At 50.2% G+C, this 19,367-nt stretch overlaps 1 protein-coding gene across 13 annotated transcripts in view; it reads left to right on the forward strand.

The window, feature by feature from the left end:
• Window positions 1-19,367, forward strand: part of RBFOX2 (RNA binding fox-1 homolog 2) — a 1,085,372-nt gene that overhangs the window by 904,670 nt on the left and 161,335 nt on the right. For 8 of the 13 annotated variants that reach the window (XM_069654361.1, XM_069654368.1, XM_069654359.1 and 5 more), the window contains one exon: window positions 17,562-17,604. The exons of 1 other annotated variant lie outside the window; for it this stretch is intronic. In XM_069654361.1, coding sequence (XP_069510462.1) covers window positions 17,562-17,604 — 43 coding nt within the window. Of the gene's footprint in view, window positions 1-16,709; window positions 16,750-17,561; window positions 17,605-19,367 lie in introns of all 13 variants that reach the window. 4 more of the 13 variants (XM_069654364.1, XM_069654369.1, XM_069654357.1 and 1 more) reach the window with 1 other exon arrangement.

Raw genomic sequence — 19,367 nt, forward strand, 5'->3', positions numbered from 1 at the left:
TATACCCCTCTAGTTTGACCATAACCTTCTCCCTTTGGGGTTTCCTGTATGAAGCGAAACTAATAATTTTACCACACACTGTTGCATTCAATGCATCCCAAATCACTGATATGGAGTCAACTGAATGCAGTATTCCCCATAGTAAGGTCAGGAATTCACTTTCACTTACACACTGTATTTGTCCTGTAAACCAATCACTGAGCTCTGGGTCATACTACCCCCAGCCAATGACTGCCCTCCCCCTAAGCCCCTCCTCTGGCAGCCATCTTCAGATTTCTACTGCACTTTCCAGTAGGAGTTGTGCTTTGCTCAGTGAGCGTTTCTACGTTTTTGCGCTTTTTTTCAGTAAAAAGTTCTATTTTTGGTCAGAGCCCATGTGCTCTTTCGCTCTTTTGACCGGCATGCAGGGATCTGTTTGTCTGCTTTTTTTCGACGCCCCTCAAGGTCAAGAATTGTTGAGGTTACGTCGAAGATTACAGAAGGCCATCGGCCTACACGGAATGCCGGACCATGTCGGAGGAGAAGGAGGGAGGCTCCCTCTTCAAGCTCTGCGCCAGCTGCGGATTGAGAATTGTGTTTGTAGAGAACAAACTCCTCCAGTGCCTCTGTCTCCATCTGGACCACAGGGAAGTGGATTGTAAAATCTGCTTTGGATTCTCCAAGCAAACAGTCTAGGATCGTCACAGTAGGCTGGCGGTGTGGCTCAGCACCAAGGCCTCTGCCCCGTGTGGAAAACGGGGGCATGCCTCACCCAGGACTGGCTTGTCCGAAGAGCGGGCGTCTAAGTCCTTTGAGGGCACTCCATCCGTGGAGGCCCAAGACGAGGCCAAGCACTATGAGTTTGTTTCCGTTGGGGGCACCGCGCATGCGTGTCCCGCGACGGGCAGGGTGCACTCGTCTTCACCATCTGCCTCCATCGCTCCAACTCCTACTCGAAGAGTAAGTAGGCTAACCCGGAGAAGCTGCGGGAAAAGCTTGGGAAGGTGCAGGAATAGTAGACAGACCTGCCCCAGAAGGCCCAGGTGAAGTTAACGATCGAGTTGGTGGCGGCTGCCCTCTCGAAGGCCAAGGGGTCTGACCCAGTCAAGGTAGCCCTGGGAGTGCCCAGAGTATCCCTCTCCCCAAGATGGGAGGCATCAGCCAAGCTGGTGGAGCAGACACCGGAGAAGAGGATGCCATCCCTGAGCCTGAACCAGACTCCCCAATGTTAGGGAGAAGCCTGATTTCTGTGCTAATTCCTTTCAACCTTAGAGACCCCCAGCTCTTTTGCTGGCCTTTAGGACTGTTCATTTTTATCCTGGAGTGACTGAGACCTATTTCTCAGTCATGTATTTTTGATCGGATTTGAACTGTTTCTTTGGTTTTGGAGTCTTGACAAACTCCATAGGCATCTACCTTTTTGTTTCAGTGCAGTGTCACAGAGAACTCCATTGCAATGCTCATAAGGTATAAATACCTTCTCTTGGGTAAACTGCTGTTTCCAAGAGTAGTAAAGTGAAATTGACTTTACCTGTTTTTTCCTATGTAGGTCCAGTACACCCCATATTATGTGCAAGTACTGGGTGGGTTACTTAGTAGCGCCTTTTCCTACTTATGTAACTTTTTTTGTGTTCTCCAGCATGGGGTCTGGCATGGATTCACATGCTCATGAATGTTCCCCTTCATCAGGCTGGGAATCCTCGGTAAAGAAATCAGTTTGTTTTACTTCTGAACGGTCTTTCGCCTAACAACCAATCACTGGTCTCTGGGTCATACTGCCCCAGCCAATGACTGCCCTCTACCCAAGCCCCTCCTCTGGCAGCCATCTTCAGATTTGTATTGCACGTTCATGTGGTGGGAGTCTTCGTTCTTAGCGCTCGGGCTTTTTGCTGTGTTTTGAGATTTTTTTCTAAGAGTTTACTCTATTTTTTCTGTTAATTGAGCCTCAAGCTCCATCGATCCATCTTCCGAATTACGGGAATGTTTTTGGATTCTTCAGTGTCCCTTAAAAGGGCAGTTTTCATCAAGTTGAACTTTTGGAGGATTCCAGAAGCTCAATGCCTACGCCATGTGGACATGGCGGAGGAGACACAGGACTTGGCGCCTTTGTTCAAGATTTGCCCAGGTTGTGGCCTGCAGAACATCTTTTCGGACGGACACTCCCTGTGCCTCTACTGCCTACACTCTGGCCCAACGTACGTGGAGGAAGTCTGCGTTTTGTCAGGGCATGGTACACCGCACTCTGAGCGAGTGGCTGCAGGCCAAGGCCCCTGCTGTGGGTGAGTCCCGGCAGCATGCTTCCCCTGCCCAGAAGAAAGTTGCGTGGTCTTCTAAGACGTTTGAGGGCGCCCCTCCTGTGGGGGCCCAACAGCTAAGCACCCCGAGTCCACTGCCACTGGGAGCGCTGTTACGGCGGGCTCCTCAGTAGCCAGGGCGAGTACAGCGTCTCCTGCGCCTTCGACCACAAACCAATGCTCAGGATCTTCAAAGAAGAGGAAGTCGGACCACCCGGGCAAGCTCTTGGAGAAAACCTAGGCAGGCCTTACAGAGAAGGCCAAGGGGGAGCGGGGCTTGGACCAAGGCCAATAAGGGGTGGTGGCGTCCCTTGCGAAGACCGCTGTGGCGGATATGTAGGACGCAGCCCCGAAGGTGAGTGTCCCTGCCTGCCGGGGGGGGGGGGATCCCTTTTCAACCCATCGAGGATGCCGGACAAAGTGATGCCTATCATTTCACCGAAACCATCTCCCTTGATCGCAGAGAGGGAGGAGGCATAGCACTTCAAGGTAGGGACATCTCCTCTGAGGAGGAGCTTACCAACATTCCGTTCCAGGGGGAACGATGCGTCGAGCGCAGGCCCTATAGGAAGGCTCCCGACGAGGACGACTAAGGTGATGACGAGGAAACGGACGAGGAGCAGTGAGGGCATGGAGGACCAACCTCAGCCGCAGGCACCCGCTGCCCCGTCACCACATCCACCTCAGCAACCACTTGGAGATAGCTCAGTGGACATTCTCACTGCTCTGCACACCCTTTGCTTGGAAATCTGGACGAGTATGCCGCTTGCACCGGCAGCTCCTCCCACGGCGCCGGGAGCCACCGGTCAAGAATAGGCGGGTCCACCCTCTTCCTCCCTGCCACCCCTCACCTCCCTCTCCACCTCCGAGAGATGAGACGGACCCGGCGACGACGGGAACAGGGATGGACGGCGGGTTGGGAGATCTCCCGTCTCCGCCCCCCAGATCTTCGCCACCCGACAAGATAGACTCCTTCCACGCTCTGATCGTAAGGGCCTCAGAAGTGTTCCAGCTTATCCCTGAGGAGGAGAAGAAGAAAGTAGGATTCCCATACCAGCACCATGCGGTTGAGAGGAAAACCGTGATTCTATCATGGATGACATTTGGGGCGAGGGGTTGTCCCTCCTGAAGAACCCGTCCTCGGCAAAGCGAGACGGCTACGAGAAGAAATACAGGGTGCCGGACTCAGCACCCAGGTGTTAGCGAGCTCAACCGTTGCCAGACTGCGGCAAAGAAGTCTTAGGGTTATTCCGCGTCAGTAGCCTCCTTCCCTCCGGACAGTGAGGGGAAACAGTTGGATGCCATGGGGCAAAGAGTGAACTTGTCGGCAGCGACCACCATCAAGGCCGCTAACGCACTCGCCATCATGGAGAGTTACGACCTTGAGCTCTGGTTTAAAATCGCTCCCCTCCTGGACTTGCTTCCAGACAAGAGAGCAAAGGCCCTGGATATCTTACAGGAAAGCAAAGTGGCTTCTGACCAAGACGTTACGGTAGCGACGGACATCGTTGACACAGGATTCCGCCAAATGCGCAACGGCATTTGCCTTCGCAGGCGGGGTTGGCTGCGGGCCACTCATTTTCGCCAGGATGTGCAGTCGAGAGTATTAGACATGCCCTTCGACGGAGAGAATTTGTTCGGCAAGACGGTGGACGAGTTGCTGCAGACCACCAACGCAGACACTGAGACGGCTTGTGCCTTTGGCATGCTTCAACAGCAACGACGGAAAATTCCAAGGTTCATCCAAAGGACTCAGTGGAGGTACTTCGTCCTACCGGCAACCCTCCTGTTCATCGGCCCAGGAGACCTACAGAGGCTGTGCCAAGTCTGGAGGAGGACATAGTCATCGCCAAGGCCTCCAAGGCGGTGCTTCATCAGCAAAGCAGGATTGAATCGGCTGTGGTGTCGGGCCCCCACCCGTGCACCCCGGTGGGAGGCTGGCAAACTTTGTCGGTGTGTGGAAGACCATCTCCACCGACCCTTGAGTGCTGGACGCTCTCGCCCACGGGGACACCCTGGAAATTCAACGTAAGTGTCCGCATGCACCACAGGTGACCCGGCAGGAAAACCACGTTCCTCAGCTGTTGTTGGAGGTGCTGGCCATGCTGAGAAAAGACGCGATAGAGCTCGTCCCAAACAGGCTCCGAAGTTTACTCTCGCTACTTCCTAGTCAAGAAGAAGACAGGCGATGGAGGCCCATCCTGGACTTCTGTCGTCTGAACAAGTACGTCAGGTCCCAAAAGTTCCTGATGGTGACCCTTCAGCACGTTCTAGGACAGCTGGAAGAGGGGGATTTCCTGTCGTCGCTGGACTTGGAGGATGCCTACTTTCACATCTCCATCCACAAGTGGCACCGCAAGTTTCTTTGCTTCGTGGTTCAAGGGCACCAATACCAGTTCAAGTCCCTTCCATTCGGATTGAAGTTGGCAAAAGGATTTTCACCAAGTGCTTGGCCCCGGTGGCGGCACAGCTGCGTCTACGAGAGATCCACGAGTACCCATATCTGGACGACTGGCTCATCTGGGCCAGCTCGAAGGACATCGCTGTCGACCACACGGCGACGACCGTCCAGCTCCTCACGGACCTGGGGTTCTCGATATAAACTATGCGAAGTCCTGCTTGATTCCATTGCAGGACGTGCTGTTTCTGGGAGCCCAACTCAAGTGTCATGCCTGTCGTCTCAATCGGCGGAGAGCATAGCGGCCATCTTGGGCAAGGTACACCGGCTGTTGGCCCCGAGAGGGTGAGGTCCATCAAGTCCCTGGCCGGCATGATGTCGTCATGCATATACTTCATTTGATTGTGCAGGCTGCGGATGCGTCCACTGCAGGAGTTTCTCGACACCTGTTGGATCCAGGTATCGGGAAGCTTCGAGAATAAGGTCACCCTCAACAAGCGTTTCCGTCGAGCGATTCGGTGGTGGGGTGTCCACGCGCATCTGTTGGCGGGCACGGATTTCCAAACCCGAACCCCCACATCCCCGCCCCTCCTCCCGCATCAGGTGATGGTCATGACGGACGCATCCCTGGAAGGGTGGGGGAGCACACACCAGTCGTCTCCACGCAAGAGGCTTGTGGCTACCGGAAGAGAAGTCATTGCACATCAACGTTCTGGAGTTGCAGGCAGTGTTTTGGACCCTCAAATCTTTCCTTTCATCCCTCAAGGGCAAGGTGGTGCGAATCTTCACAGAAAGCACCACCACAATGTTTTACATCCGGAAGCAGGGTGGCACCAGATTCCCTGGCACTCTCCAAAGAGGCGCAGGACTTATGGTGGTGGGCCGTCGCCCAGGAGATGTTCCTGGTCCCATTTCATCTGGCAGGAGTGAAGAACACAGTTGCCGACTCTCTCAGCAGGGAGCTGCGCTCGTGCCACAAGTGGGAGCTTCGGCAGGACCAATTGGATCTTCTTTTCCGACGATGGGGCAATCCCCAGATCGATGAGTTTGCAATGGCGATGAACACCAAGTGCCAGAGGTACGCCAGCAGGTTTCCCCAGTCAGAGAGCATGGTGGATGCATTCTCCTTCCCCTTGGGACAGCCTGTTCCTCTATGCATTTCCCCCGTTGCTTCTGTGACTATTCCAATCAGACAGTCTGGTGCAGGATGATCCTCGTCGCACCTGCGTGGCCAAGGTGGATATGGTACCCAGACCTTCTGGACATGTCAGCGTCCCCTCCAGCTCAGCTTCTGGCAGACATATGTTCTCACCAGGGAAGGAGGTGCGATTCTGTACCACGACCAAGGTTTGCTGGACTTGCAGGCCTGGCTCCTGCAGCACTAGAGTTTGGTGGATAAGATCTCCTGGCGGACTGCAAGGAAGTGCTTGCCAAGGCCAGGGCTTTGTATACACCAAAATGCTACAGACATAAGTGGAAGAGGTTTGCCGTCTGGTGCCGCGCACAGAAACTCTGCCCTCTATGGATTACAGCTCCGCAGGTGCTGCCGTACTTACTGTCGCTGGCCAAGGCAGGGTTGGCTCATACTTCCATCAAGTTTCATCTGGCGGCTATCTCCTGCTACACCAGAACTCCGGGGCGGTGGTTGTTAAGGTCACACCGCCTGATCAAGGAAGTCATAAAAGGACTTTTTTGTTTGTTCCCGCCGTTGAAGGCTCCGGCCTCGGCGTGGGAGCTCAATGTGGTGCTGACGTCCCCTGTTCGAGCCTATGCATTTGGCACCGCTGAAGTTTTTATCGTGGAAAAGTGTTTCTTCTGGCCATCCCCTCTGCACGACGAGTGGGAAAGATCCAGGCACTCTCTTGTAAACCACCTTACTTGACATTCCGCGAGGGTGGTGCTATGGATGCACCCCTCCTTCATGTCCAAGGTGCCGTCGGACTTCCATCTCAACAAGCCCTTAGTGTTACCTGTTTTCTTCCCGTCGCCGGCTGAGAGGACTTGCCACTCGCTGGATGTGGCTAGAGCGCTGAAGTTCTACGTGGACCGCACAGTGTTTTCGTAACACATCACACCTGTTTGTGAATTTTGGCCCTGTAAACCAAGGGAAGGCCCTCTCCAAGGCTTCCATTTCCAGGTGGCTCTCCGGCTGCCTCACCCATTGTCACCGGTTGGCGACCCGACCGTTGCCTGGCTGTCCGAGAGCCCATTCGACCAGAGCGATCGCTGCAACTACAGCGTTCCTGTCTGGTGTGCCCCTGCTAGACATCTTCAGGGCTGCTACGTGGAGGTCGACGCAAACCTTCACGAAATTCTACTGCGTCGACCGAGATTCCAGGGAGGAGTCCAGAGTCGGCCAGGCAGTGCTGCGCAACCTGTTTGCTTCAAGGTGAGCCTGGTGAAGGAGGTAAGGGATGCTTAATGTTGTCATGTTGGGATGCTTAATGTTGACCCTTGCCACCTATCATTGTTGTGCATGTGTGTACTGCTGTGAATTCTTTATTCATGAGCATGTGAATCCATACCAGACCCCATGCTGTGGGGTTTCACATGCATGGATTCACATGCAAACCCTCCCACCTACCCCTTTGCAGCTCTTCTCTTGGTCCTACTGCCACTTTACGTGCTACCAAATCTGAAGATGGCAGCCAGAGGAGGGTCTTGGGTAGGGGGCAGTCATTGGCTGGGGGGCAGTATGACCTAGAGCTCAGTGATTGCTTTTTAGGAGAAAGACAGCTCAGAAATGAATGATTTTTTCTTTACCGAGGATTCCCAGCCTGACTGGGAATATTAATGAACATGTGAATCCATGCCAGACCCATGCTGGAGAACAAGTTACATGTAAGTAACTTGTTCCTTTTATATCAACAAACGGGGATGACTCATTCAGTATATCCACTCATTCAGTCTATCCACATTGGCACAGAAGATATGGAAATTGAGCCTCCAAAGAGGGATACATCTCCAAACGCAACATGTTCCAGAGGAACACATCTGCTAGCAGAAACACAAATCGGCCTTCAGATCACGAGTGTAAATTACATTCAGACATTGTAAATGACATTTTACACAATGGGGGCAACCAGGCGTAGATCATTTTGCACAAGACACGCAAAACTCCTCCAGGTTCCCACGGACGGAATCCAAGAGGAACGCACTGTGGATCAGTTGGTCAGTGATATTTGCTTAGCAGCATGTTCAGTACACACTAAATCTCAGCATTGTTTGGACAGGCAGTATTAAAAAAAATGTCTGTTCCTTCTATCAACCCACCACCTTCTAGTACTGCTTGCTGGTCTGTGCAAAGCATGTGCTTCTAAGCAGATCCACAAGCCTCAGCCAACAAACATTCCATACCTACAATAGGTTTTTTGATGCTAATATCTGCCTCTTAGATTCACATGCCCATCCTCCCCTCATACAGTTTTTTAATGCAAAGGTTTTTCAACACAATTCTTCACATTCATCTAACTGTACAATTCAGGCAACCTCCGGACAGAAAAACAATTATGTGAGGACTTTGACGCGTGAAGGTTCATGGGTGGTAGTACACGTCACATTAGAGATAGTATTACAGTAATGCCCTGTCAACGTCCCCTTTTGAAGTCTAAAACAGTGTATGTAATACTCTGCGTCAACCACTAGATGCTGGCTAATGCAAAGCATGTGAATCTAAGCAGTTACAAGCATCAGAAAGATGATTACAGGTATATGTTTGTCATATCTTTTAGGAGAGCCCTTACCACTGCAGTTTTATCTCCCACATTTGGCAGCATGCTCTGCAGCAGACAGTCCCACGTTTAGCCTGAAAAGCAGAATGTTTCTGGCGTAATTACTTTTTCTTATTTTAAGAAAGTGTTTTTTTTTAATTATTTTAATTTTTTTTCAACTGTCCTTTTAATCTACCTTGACCTGTATTGTCAAAAGTAAAAGGCCTATTAATGACACTTTCATGCAGGCAAATACAATATCAGCCCATTACTTTTCAAAAAGACACATGCTTGGGGTACTTTTGTTTGACTCTTAAATCTCTGCAAATAGCGGTGCTCTGTCACAACTGGTTTCCACACCTCTCCTGCAAATATGCTCTTCCCCGCCCCCTCTCTCCCCTACCACCTCCAACAGTGATCATTTAGCTCTAGACTATCCCTGCACAGAGTTGTTGATCTTTTCCACTATAAGCACTTCACTGATCACCTTTGCCCACCACCTTCATATAGATGAAGAGGAGCGTGATTTCTTTAAAACAAGACAATGATGCACTCAAGCACTCTCCTTTTGTCCAGTCACCGGAAAAATTGAACACTTTGACGTTGTACCCAGAGATGGTAAATGCTTGGTTTTTATGGGTTAGCATAAACTTGCATGATGCAATATAGGACATCACAAAATACTCAATACTGGAAATACAGAAAAAAACACAAGACCAAAAAACACTAAATCAATACATTTGCTTGTGCATTGAAAGATGCATGGATCATCTACTGTCGATATATGGCACACAGTGTCAAAACAATAGCAGTGAACATTTATAACGAGGAAAAACAGAACACCGGTTTCTTTTGAACAGTTTCAGTACATTGGTGACACTGCAGTTAAAGTGCGTCTACACCGGGGTGTTTCAGTCATCTATGGGGGCTTAATATGCCTCATATCTGACACAGCCTTCAGGACGAGGGACTGTATAAACTGGATGTTCATGGAGTGCTGTGAACAGTGAAAAGGAGATTCAGTCAGGGAAGTGCTCAAGTGGTCTCATTTAACAGGTGATTCAATCACTAGAGGTGCCATGTATTAATACTGGGCACTGCTTACCTGTGCAAAAGAGAATGCCACAGGTGTTCAAGTAGAAAACACATTTTCATATGGGGAGGTCCCTTTGGACTCCTGTATACAAGTAGAAAGGCGACCGTGTTGTCTTCTCCATACTGATACAATTGGAAAAAAGTGCACTATTCTGCACATGTATTATGCACCACAGCTAAAATGAATTGGCTCACCTCTTAAGGGAGGCTGCGGTATTCGGGGTTCGTGGTGTTTTGATGTCGCAGGATTAGGTGTCCTACAAGAGGGCACAAAATTAATACAAAATCAAGGTCTATATCTAGCGAGACTGTGAAATACATCTAACAGTAGCTACATACCTTTTTCATTAATCTGAGCGCTCGCGTACTGCGAGCGTTGTGCTCTGCAGGGATTGTAGAGTCACAGATTGTGGCGCGAGCCTGATGTGGGCTTGTAACTTGTGGACCGGGAAGCACAGCGTTGCTAAGTCACGAGTGCTAAAATACCTGCAGCCATATTGGAATGGGCATTTGGTCGTTCTAAAAAAATATATTATTTCAAACCTCATGGGGATCCGGAATTGTTAGGGAAACAATTATGGTCAAAGCCCTATTGAAGATATAATTAGTGAATACACCAGGGCCACATGTGTATTGCGGTCGTCATGGCAACCGCTGGGGACGAAAAAAACGCCTTGAATGATAAATGCTACGTGTCCTAAACATGGGACAGTGTATAGGGACACAACGTGTTTCACTTGGGTCATATATGCCAAATGGGTGATGAATGCAATTTTCACAGACCTGTTGAACGGGAAAAAAAGGGAAGAACACCGTGCAGCAGTATCTACACAATGTGCTCCCGTGTGTCATAGGATGTACAATTGATTAACGATAGCCATTCACAAAACATGATTGTAACAAAAATGCTGTTGTCCACAAAAAGTGCATGTGGACATGATCTATTTCGATCGATGTGCAAAGACATGTTGAAATACATGTTGAAATATAACGTTGGTTGTCAACTCGAAGGGCCCTAAGAGATCTTGTGAGGACCCATCAGCTTCACGATTCCAAGAAAATCTTGACTCAGCCCTCGGTTTATGTCCTCTATGAAGACGTGGTCCAGATGGACACTTAACAGGACATCTACAGCGGTTCCTGCAGGACTACACTGAGGACCAGGCGGATGCCATGGACAACTGGGAGGAAACCCAGCAAGAGGAAACGGAGCCATGCACACTCCCCACACAAGGTCAGGACACTGATGTTCTATGCCTGGATTCTCCTCCATCCACCCCGGTTCACCCGGCCTCACCTGTAGACGACCAAATGGCCTTCAATGCCATCTTAAGGAAGGCAGCTGATCACCTTTCAGATCCCTTCTCAGGAGGCGGTAGCCGAACAAGACTTTGTGGAGGATATTCTCAAGGAGAAACCCCCCTCAACCCAAGCCATTCCCCTCCTATATTCTGTTAAAAGAAGATTGGCCCCCTCCATGGTGACGCCGGCTCAGATCCGGGCAGTGAACCCAAGAGTGGAAAAACTATTTCGGCCCGCTCCTTCAGACCCTCAATATATTAAAGGCCACACCACCCCCGACTCCTTTGTAGTCACTACCACCCGGAAACTGGCAGGAGTACCCCTTGCTACGGTGGAGGCACCTCCGAATAAGGAATCCAAGAGGTGGTACGCCCTAGGGAAGCGTGTTATCTCAGCAGCTGCATACACCACACGCATAGCGAATAACACCACGCTGCTGGCCAGTTATGCAGATGCACAATGGAAGGTCTCCAGGAGGTTCCTGAACCCGTTAGGTCCAGGCCTCTGACCATCGTGGCCGAGGGCAGGCAGGTAAATCGAAATATAATCAAGAAAACTCTGGACACTGCTGAGACAGCAGGCAGGTCTCTTGCCCAGGGCACTCTACTCAAGCGGCACGCTTGGCTTCGCAACTCGGGGTTCAAGCTTGAAACACAGGCCGCTCTTATCAACAATCCCATAGAAGAGACCAATCTCTTCCGGAAAGCGGTCAACGATGCCCTGGAGACAGCCAAGAAAGAGCATGAGACTTAAGTCCTTGCAACAAATAGCTCAGAAACCTTCCCCCCAAAGGTGGAGGTGGTTCTCGTCGGTCGTTTCAAGGGCAGTCCAATGCAAGTCAGAACTACAGCCCGGGAAACGAACTCTGGACAAACATCAGGAAGCCCCCGCCTATAACCCACCTAGAGGTCAGCGACACAGCAGAGGTGGAGGCCCCAATCCCAGAGGAGCCGCAGCCTCTGGTCCGAAATGACCAACAGTTCCTGTTCCCCTCTCATGTCACCCTGGTCGGGGGGCATTTAACATCTTTCCTCATGGCATGGGAGGGGATAACTTCAGACCAGTGGGTCATAAAGACGGTTGCCCACTGGTACTGCGTGGAATTCTCCCAACCACCACAGTTCAGACCGCCACGCTCACAGCGCCTCTCACCGGACCTTCTGCAGATCCTGAATCAAGAGGTGGAAGCGCTGCTGGGAAAGGATGCCGTGGAAGCCGTCCCTATTCAGGTAAACAAGGATATTTATTCAGTGTACTTCCTTGTACCCAAAAAGGACCTCACCATGCGCCCTGTTCTAGACCTGCGCCCAGCGAACAAATTTCTAAAAAAAAAAATTTCGTATGGTAACGCTACAGGAGGTGATCCCACTGTTGAGACGGGGGGACCACATGGCAACATTGGACATGAAAGATGCATACTATCATATTTCAATGTTGCCAGCGCACAGGAAATACCAAAGGTTCTTGATGGAGGACAGGCATTACCAATTCAAAGTGCTCCCCTTTGGCATCGCCTCGGCGCCAAGGGTGTTTACAAAGGTCCTGGCAGTGGCGGCAGCACACCTGCACATACTGTCTGTCCAGGTTTACCCTTACTTCGACGACTGGCTCATAACAGGACTCTTACGACACATGCTTTTTGAACACCCAGAAGAGCGTAGACCACCTATCCAGTCTGGGATTCTCCATCAACGAGAAAGAATCCAGTCTAGTTCCCCTGGGGAACTCTAATCTGGACGAAGGACGGCCTCGTCTTCCCCTCCGAGAGGGTTCAGAACATGCTTTTTCAGATCCCTCAATATGTAGCCAGTCGGGAGTTGACAGTACGCAAAGCCATGTGCTTGCTAGGTATGATGGTGTCATGCATATACTTGGTTACCCACGCGCGACTGCGCATGCATCCCATGCAAGAGTAGTTCAACAGCCAGTGGTGTCAGGCCAGCAGACAATGGCAAGATCTGGTAGTTGTCTCGCCAGCCCTCGTTCTCTTCATTAGTGGTCGAGGGAAAACCTGAAGGGGAAAACCTTCACCACCCCTGCAGTGGAAGCCACCCTCATGACAGACTCCTCTCTCACGGGACGAGGGGGGGGGGGGGCCTCGCCTGCTTCATCAGACAGCGCATGGAGTGTGGTCCCCACAAGTAACATCCAACCATATAAATCTGCTAGAGCTATTAGCAGTGTTCAAGGCACTGAAAGCCTTTCAGACGCAACTACAAGGGAAGACCGTGCTGGTTCTGACGGACAGCACCACAGCCATGTATTACCTGAACAAACAAGGCGGCACACACTCTCTCCAGGGCTATCCAAGCTGTCCCAAAACATTTGGATGTGGGCTCTCTAACACAAGATGTTTCTGTTGTCTCAACACGTTCAAGGGGAACTCAATCTTTTGGCAGACGTGCTCAGCATAGATTTCCCACTGCCCATAGAATTCGAAAGGTGTCTGCACAAAGACATTGTGTCCAATGTCTTCGCAGAATGGGGTTTACAAGAGATCGACCTGTTCGCAACTCAGGAGAACGCCCAATGCCAAGACTACGCCTCCAGGTACCCCCAGAAACGCTCCAAGGGGAACGGACTCTGGATAACATGGTCAGGGAACTTGTTTACGCTCCCCTCCACCCCCCGACTCCCCTACTCAACAAGATGGTGCACAAGATGCACCAGGAACCAGTCACCATGATATTGGTAGCCCCCATGTGGGCCCAACAACCTTGGTTCGCTCATCTAATGGAAATGGCCCTCTCCCCACCAGTAAAACTACCCTGCCCGTACAACGTGTTGTCTCAGACCCTAAACCCATGCCCACAAACTCTGAACTTAACAGCGTGGCTCCTGAGGTCATAGTTTGGACACCTTCAGCTCTCTCAGGGAAGCTAGGAAACCTAACACCCGCTATTGCTATTCCAGAAAATGGAAACGGTTTGTCATCTGGTGTAATACCAAGGGCATCAATCCCATCGATTTTTCACCCACACACATTGTGCTGTACCTAACCCATTTGTTAGACAAAGAGTTGGTCTTCAATTCCCTAAAGGTTCATCTTGCTGCTCTCTTCGCCTACACCAGGTCACAACAGAAGGTGTTGTGTTGGAAAATACCTGTGATTAAAGCTTTTATGGAATGGGTTAAGAGGATTCATCCCCCCCATTTTTCACCCAGCTCCTGGATGGGATCTAAATGTGGTTTTAATCAGACTAATGGGACCTCCCTTTGAGCCAATGCATAAAGCAAGTCTAAAAGACCTTACTTACAAGAAGGCCTTCCTAGTGGCTATCACTTGTATTAGAAGGGTTAGCCAACTACTGGCCCTTTCTGTTCTAGACCCTTTTGTTACAGTCCACAGGGATAAGGTGGTTCTGCACACTCATCCCAGATTTGCGCCTAAATTCATCTCAAGTTCCATGTGAACCAATCGATCAAACTACTTACCTTTTTCCAGAATCCCACTAGCATGGCCGAAAGAAGCCTACACACACTAGATGTGCGCAGGGCAGTCATGTTTTACCTGGAAAGAAAGAAACCACTGAGGAAAACAAACCAATTTTTTGTTTGTGGCAGCTGGTAGAGAAGGGGATCCTGTCTCTAAATCCGCTATCTCAAGGTGGATTGTCAAATGTATCATACCGTGTTGTGCTACTGCTAAGAGAACTGCGCTTCAAGCCTAGAGCACACTCTACTTGGGGCACTGGGGCTTCCATAGCATTCATTGCAAATGTTCCCGTAGAGTCCATTTGCAAAGCGGCAACCTGGAGTTCTGTACACACCTTTACAAAACACTATTGCCTAGACACTCATTCTAGGTCTGATTCTCAGGTGGGACAGCAGTACTAAGACATCTTTTCTCTACTGTTCCTTCTCACAACCCACCTCCAAGTTATGCACAGCATGTGATTCTAAGCAGATTAACCAGCATCAGAAGACATGCATTACTCACCGTAATAGCATTTATGATTGTATCTACTTAGTTTCACATGCGCCCTCCCTACCTCCCCGCTCGGGGTGGAAGGATCATGGACGTCTTACTACTTTCTCTTTATGTACTCACTCACAATAGCCTTGGGCTCCCTCATGGCAGAAAAAATACAATCTGAGGGACCTCGGCGCGTCAGGGATTTTGGGTACACTACACGTCACGATGGGGATAGTGTTAGACACGCCTATGCCGACGTCCCCTTTCGGTCCCCGAAAGACCAGATGCAATACTCTGCGGTTACCACTGCAGATACAATCAAATTCTATTACGGTGAGTAATGCATGTCTTTACCCCCAACCCTCCACAGGCCTGGGCAACAGCATCCACTTTAAAGCACTGAGATCAATCACTCACGCATACTATTCACAAAGGAAAAGCAGGCACAAAGCAATTTGCAGGTACCTGACCACCATGCCATGTATGCATCCCATCTATCACACAAGCCAGTACAACAATTATTTCTACAGCAGTGATAAAGAATTGCAGGCTTCTACATCACATATACACATCACAGACCAGGGGCATGCAGGGAGTGCCTAGGATTATCCACGTCCCTGCTATGACTACCCCATCCAACTCCCCCAGGGTAAGGTTAGTGCATTCTCCCCCTACCACACCATCGAGGATCTCGCAGATACCTGTACATTGGCTCATCAAATTTATACTGGTGTGTGATGGGCCTATATATTGGTACCTGACGCATCCCACCACCGCCAATAATGAGCCCCTTCCTCTACCTTACAGATGTATACTATACAAAGGACATCCTTACCATAGTCCAGTACATCTGTAAATACACCAGGGGTACTTAATGCCCCATGTGCATGTAAATGGCACTTTATAAATCCTCTCTAACTTGGCACTTTGCTCATGTCGTTATCTTCCTAGATAGTATGTTTATTATAGGAGTTGATTTGATTTTTAGGGCTTACTTGAAAGCGAAGGTATAATTCCCCATGCTGTGCTAGGGAACTGTCATGTCCGAGGTTAAGGAACGCCCTCCTGTACAGTCCTAGCATCACCCACTACCCGTGAGCTAAATAAAACTCTTCTCTGACAAGTTGTGTACTCACTCACAGTTGGAGACCCTCTTCCTTCAAGAATGTTCCCTAGGCTGTTACAAGTGGTTCATATCGCTGAATCTAATTTTACATTTATGAAGGCATCCTAAAAATGTACTGCTGAACTTGTTTAACTGGCATTGTGGGTATTTTGTTGATGGGCATTCTCATATGGGCAGAAGTTACCCTGATGCTGTGGATTGGAGTGGAAGTTGGGGAGCGGGCGAGTTATGCATTGGCTCTGTGGTGGACTGTAGCGCATGTGCCCACTTCCCATCTGCATGTGTGGCGCTAACAGGTGGTGAAGGTCGGGGAAGGAAGGTGGCCCTGGGAAGAGACCAAGCATGTGGGGGTGAAGGTTCAACAAAGGAGTGTTTATGGGCAACGAAGGGGGTACAGTTGATTCCACAAGCAGGTTGTTTCCTGCATTGTTTTCTTGCAAGAAAAGTAGAAAAGAACTGGCAAGATGCAAAAAAAAGAGATTGAGGAAAGAGTTAGGGCCAGGGGAGTCAGGGAAAGATGTGATGTGATGAGATGACACAAAGGGGGCTGACCAGGATACAAGGGAGAAAGCAATACCGCAAGGAAGAGTGGGGGGAAATGGAGGGAGATTGGAGGAGTACAAACGCTGTTGGAGAGGGAGATGGGAAGCTATTGAGCAAGCTACAAAAGATAGTTAGCAAGTATTGCTACATTACAATGGGGGAGTAGCAGAGGCGAAGAACCCACCTGTCAATTCTAGGGGGCGCTGGTCCTGGTGCCACTTCATTACCGGCCTTCACGTGTTTCTTGCATGTGGCATGTGGAATTGTTCTCAGTAACTGGAATGTGTTTTGTTTTGTCTTGTTTTTCCTCCTTTTCTTTTCTCCTCTCCTGGTTGTGCCTCTGCAGTGTGGTTTATCAGGATGGATTTTATGGGACCGAGCTCTATGTAAGTAAAACCTGCTTTATCAACTGCTTAACTATTTAGCAAGCCAGCCTTTTCACCCCCTTCCCAAATGCTATCGCTTAAATTGTAAATGTATTCTTTGGCACCATGTAATGGTTCTGCTTTTTTACAGCAGAATTAGTTTATTTACATTACATGGTTCTGATATGCTTGCATGCTGTTCCACCATGTACATTATTATTATTACATGCACCTATGATGTATGGGGGAGGTATTGGGGGAGATCTTATTTCAGTCAATAATGGGTCCTATGAGTCCAGTAGGTATGGTGGAGTTGGCAGGCATTGCTACAGTCCCACAAGACACAAGAGCAGTCAGCTGGGTAAAGGTATACTAAACACATGCACAGACCATGCATAGAAACTGAATTCTCATTGTGCAAACTGAAGATGAACATGTCCTGACTATGGAAGCACACTTTGACAACAGGTAGGTTAGTTGTAGGGTGTCCCCTCTATCTACATTTTCATATTACCATAGTGTGCTTTTTGTACTCCACCCTAACATCCAAAGCTCTGGAATTCCTAGTGTCCCATCCTGCAGTTCTCACCATCGGGGGCTCCCTGCTGTGCCTTGGTGTGAACAGTGTGCTTGCATGGAGAAAAGAGTGATGGAATGAGGCTTGTGCTATCGGGGGACTGAAAAAGGTTGGCTTGCACCACCCCACTGACCAGCAAATTGTTGTAATTTGATTCTATGTTAGGGAGACTGCTTTTTTAAATTTGTTTTTGTATAACGTGTTTCATGCTGCAGAGCCGGTTTCTCCTTTGAACTGTCCTTTTGTTCTGTTGTAGACTAGTCTTGCAGGAGCCAATGCTTAGCACTAAAATACAGCAGGTAGGAGTGCCCGACTTGACTCCGTGGAAAAATCAAGAGCATTTTATTTTATTTATTTTTTTGGAATTGCTGTGGTAAAGAAAAGTGTATTTGAAAAATAAATTACCTACTAACATGTCAGCAGGCGGTGCTGGAGAAGGGAACAGAGCTACCTACCAGTTAAAACTGAGTGTAAAAAGAATTGAGTCCTCTCGATGCCCCTCTCGCCCCCACTCGTTTTGACGACAGTGAAAAAGATTAGTCATCCCAACGTTTTCAGGAGAGCCAGGAGTAGAGAATTCTTAAACCGAAATCCCGAAATGGATGTCGAGATGACAGATATGAATGGGTATGCACATTCTCCAGCATGGGGTCTGGCATGGATTCACATGCTCATGAATATTCCCCGTCGTCAGGCTGGGAATCCTCGGTAAAGAAAAAACCAGTATCAGTTTCGTTTCTGATCTGTCTTTCGTAGTAATAACCAATCACTGGTCTCTGCGTCATACTGACCACAGCCAATGACTGCCCTCTACCTAAGCACCGCCTCTGGCAGCCATCTTCAGATTTTTACCGCACGTTCATGTGTTGGGATCCTCGTGCTATTGCTCTCGAGCAATAGTGCTATTTTTTTCACGTTTTTTCTCAAAAACTTCATTTTTTCGGTCAAAAGAGCCTCAAGCTCCACCGACTCTCCATCCGATCAACGGGGACCCGTGTCGGATTCGTCTGCGCCCCTCAAGGGTGAAGATTTTGTCGAGCTATGCTTTTGGAGGACTCCAGAAGTTTCTCAGGCCCGGTCATGGCCCAGGAGAAGGGAAGCTCGACGCCCGGAAAGCTGTTCAGGGTCTGCCCTGGATGCCAGCTGCAGAACGTCTTCAAGGAGGACGAACACTCTTTTTGTCTTTACTGCCTACATGAGGACAAGACGCACGTGGAGAAGGACTGTGCGTTTTGCGGCAACATATCGGAGCGGACCATGAAGGACCGCCATCAACGTCTCGCCAACTGGCTGGAAGGGAAGAGCCCGTCCGGCGAGAAGAAGAGGAAAACCGAGCGGTCTTCTAAGACCTTTGAGGACGCCGCGGCGACGGGGGTCCAACATAAGGCCAAGCACCGCGAGTCCGCTGGCACCGGGAGCGCCGAACGGTCAGGCTCTACGGGCGCCAGGCTGGGCGCACCCTCCCCGGCACCATCAACCACGAGCCAACGCTCTGGGTCGGGTAAGAGGAAGGCCGAGCCCTTGGCGAGGCTCCTAGAGAGGCCCCGGTCGAGCTCGAAGGCGGAGGGGGAGCGAGGCACTGTCCCCCCCCCCCCTCAAGGATAAGGCGGTGAGCGCACCTAAGGTGGTGAAGGCCTTAATCCATCCGGCCAAGCCCTCTATCGAGTCTGTCGCGGCGGCCCTGGCTCAGCCTGTGGAGGCTACGCCAGTGGTGGCGACCTCGGGGCTCAGTCTCCCTGCCACCTCGGAGGGAGTCCTCTTTTGTGCCCATCGATAGGACCCCGGTGAAACCCCCCGTGGGGAAGAAAAAGGGGGGGGCAGGGCGTCGTCGTAGATTCGGCCTCAACCTTGGAGGAGGAGCTGGTCGAAGTCTTAAGCCACGGCCTCGGCGTGGAAGAAGACCGGCCCGTCGGGATGGATCCCGACGCAGGTGACGACGGGGCCCCTGATCGCCCGTCGGATTCCCCTCTGCCAGCGCCGCGAGACAGCTCGGCGGCCATTCTGTTGGCTATACAGTCCTTATGCTCAGAGATAAGGACGAGACTACCGTTGCCGACGGAAC

The sequence above is a fragment of the Ambystoma mexicanum genome, chromosome 3q (genome assembly GCF_040938575.1).
Source record: "Ambystoma mexicanum isolate Mex_15411 chromosome 3q, UKY_AmexF1_1, whole genome shotgun sequence".
Classification (NCBI taxonomy): domain Eukaryota; kingdom Metazoa; phylum Chordata; class Amphibia; order Caudata; family Ambystomatidae; genus Ambystoma; species Ambystoma mexicanum.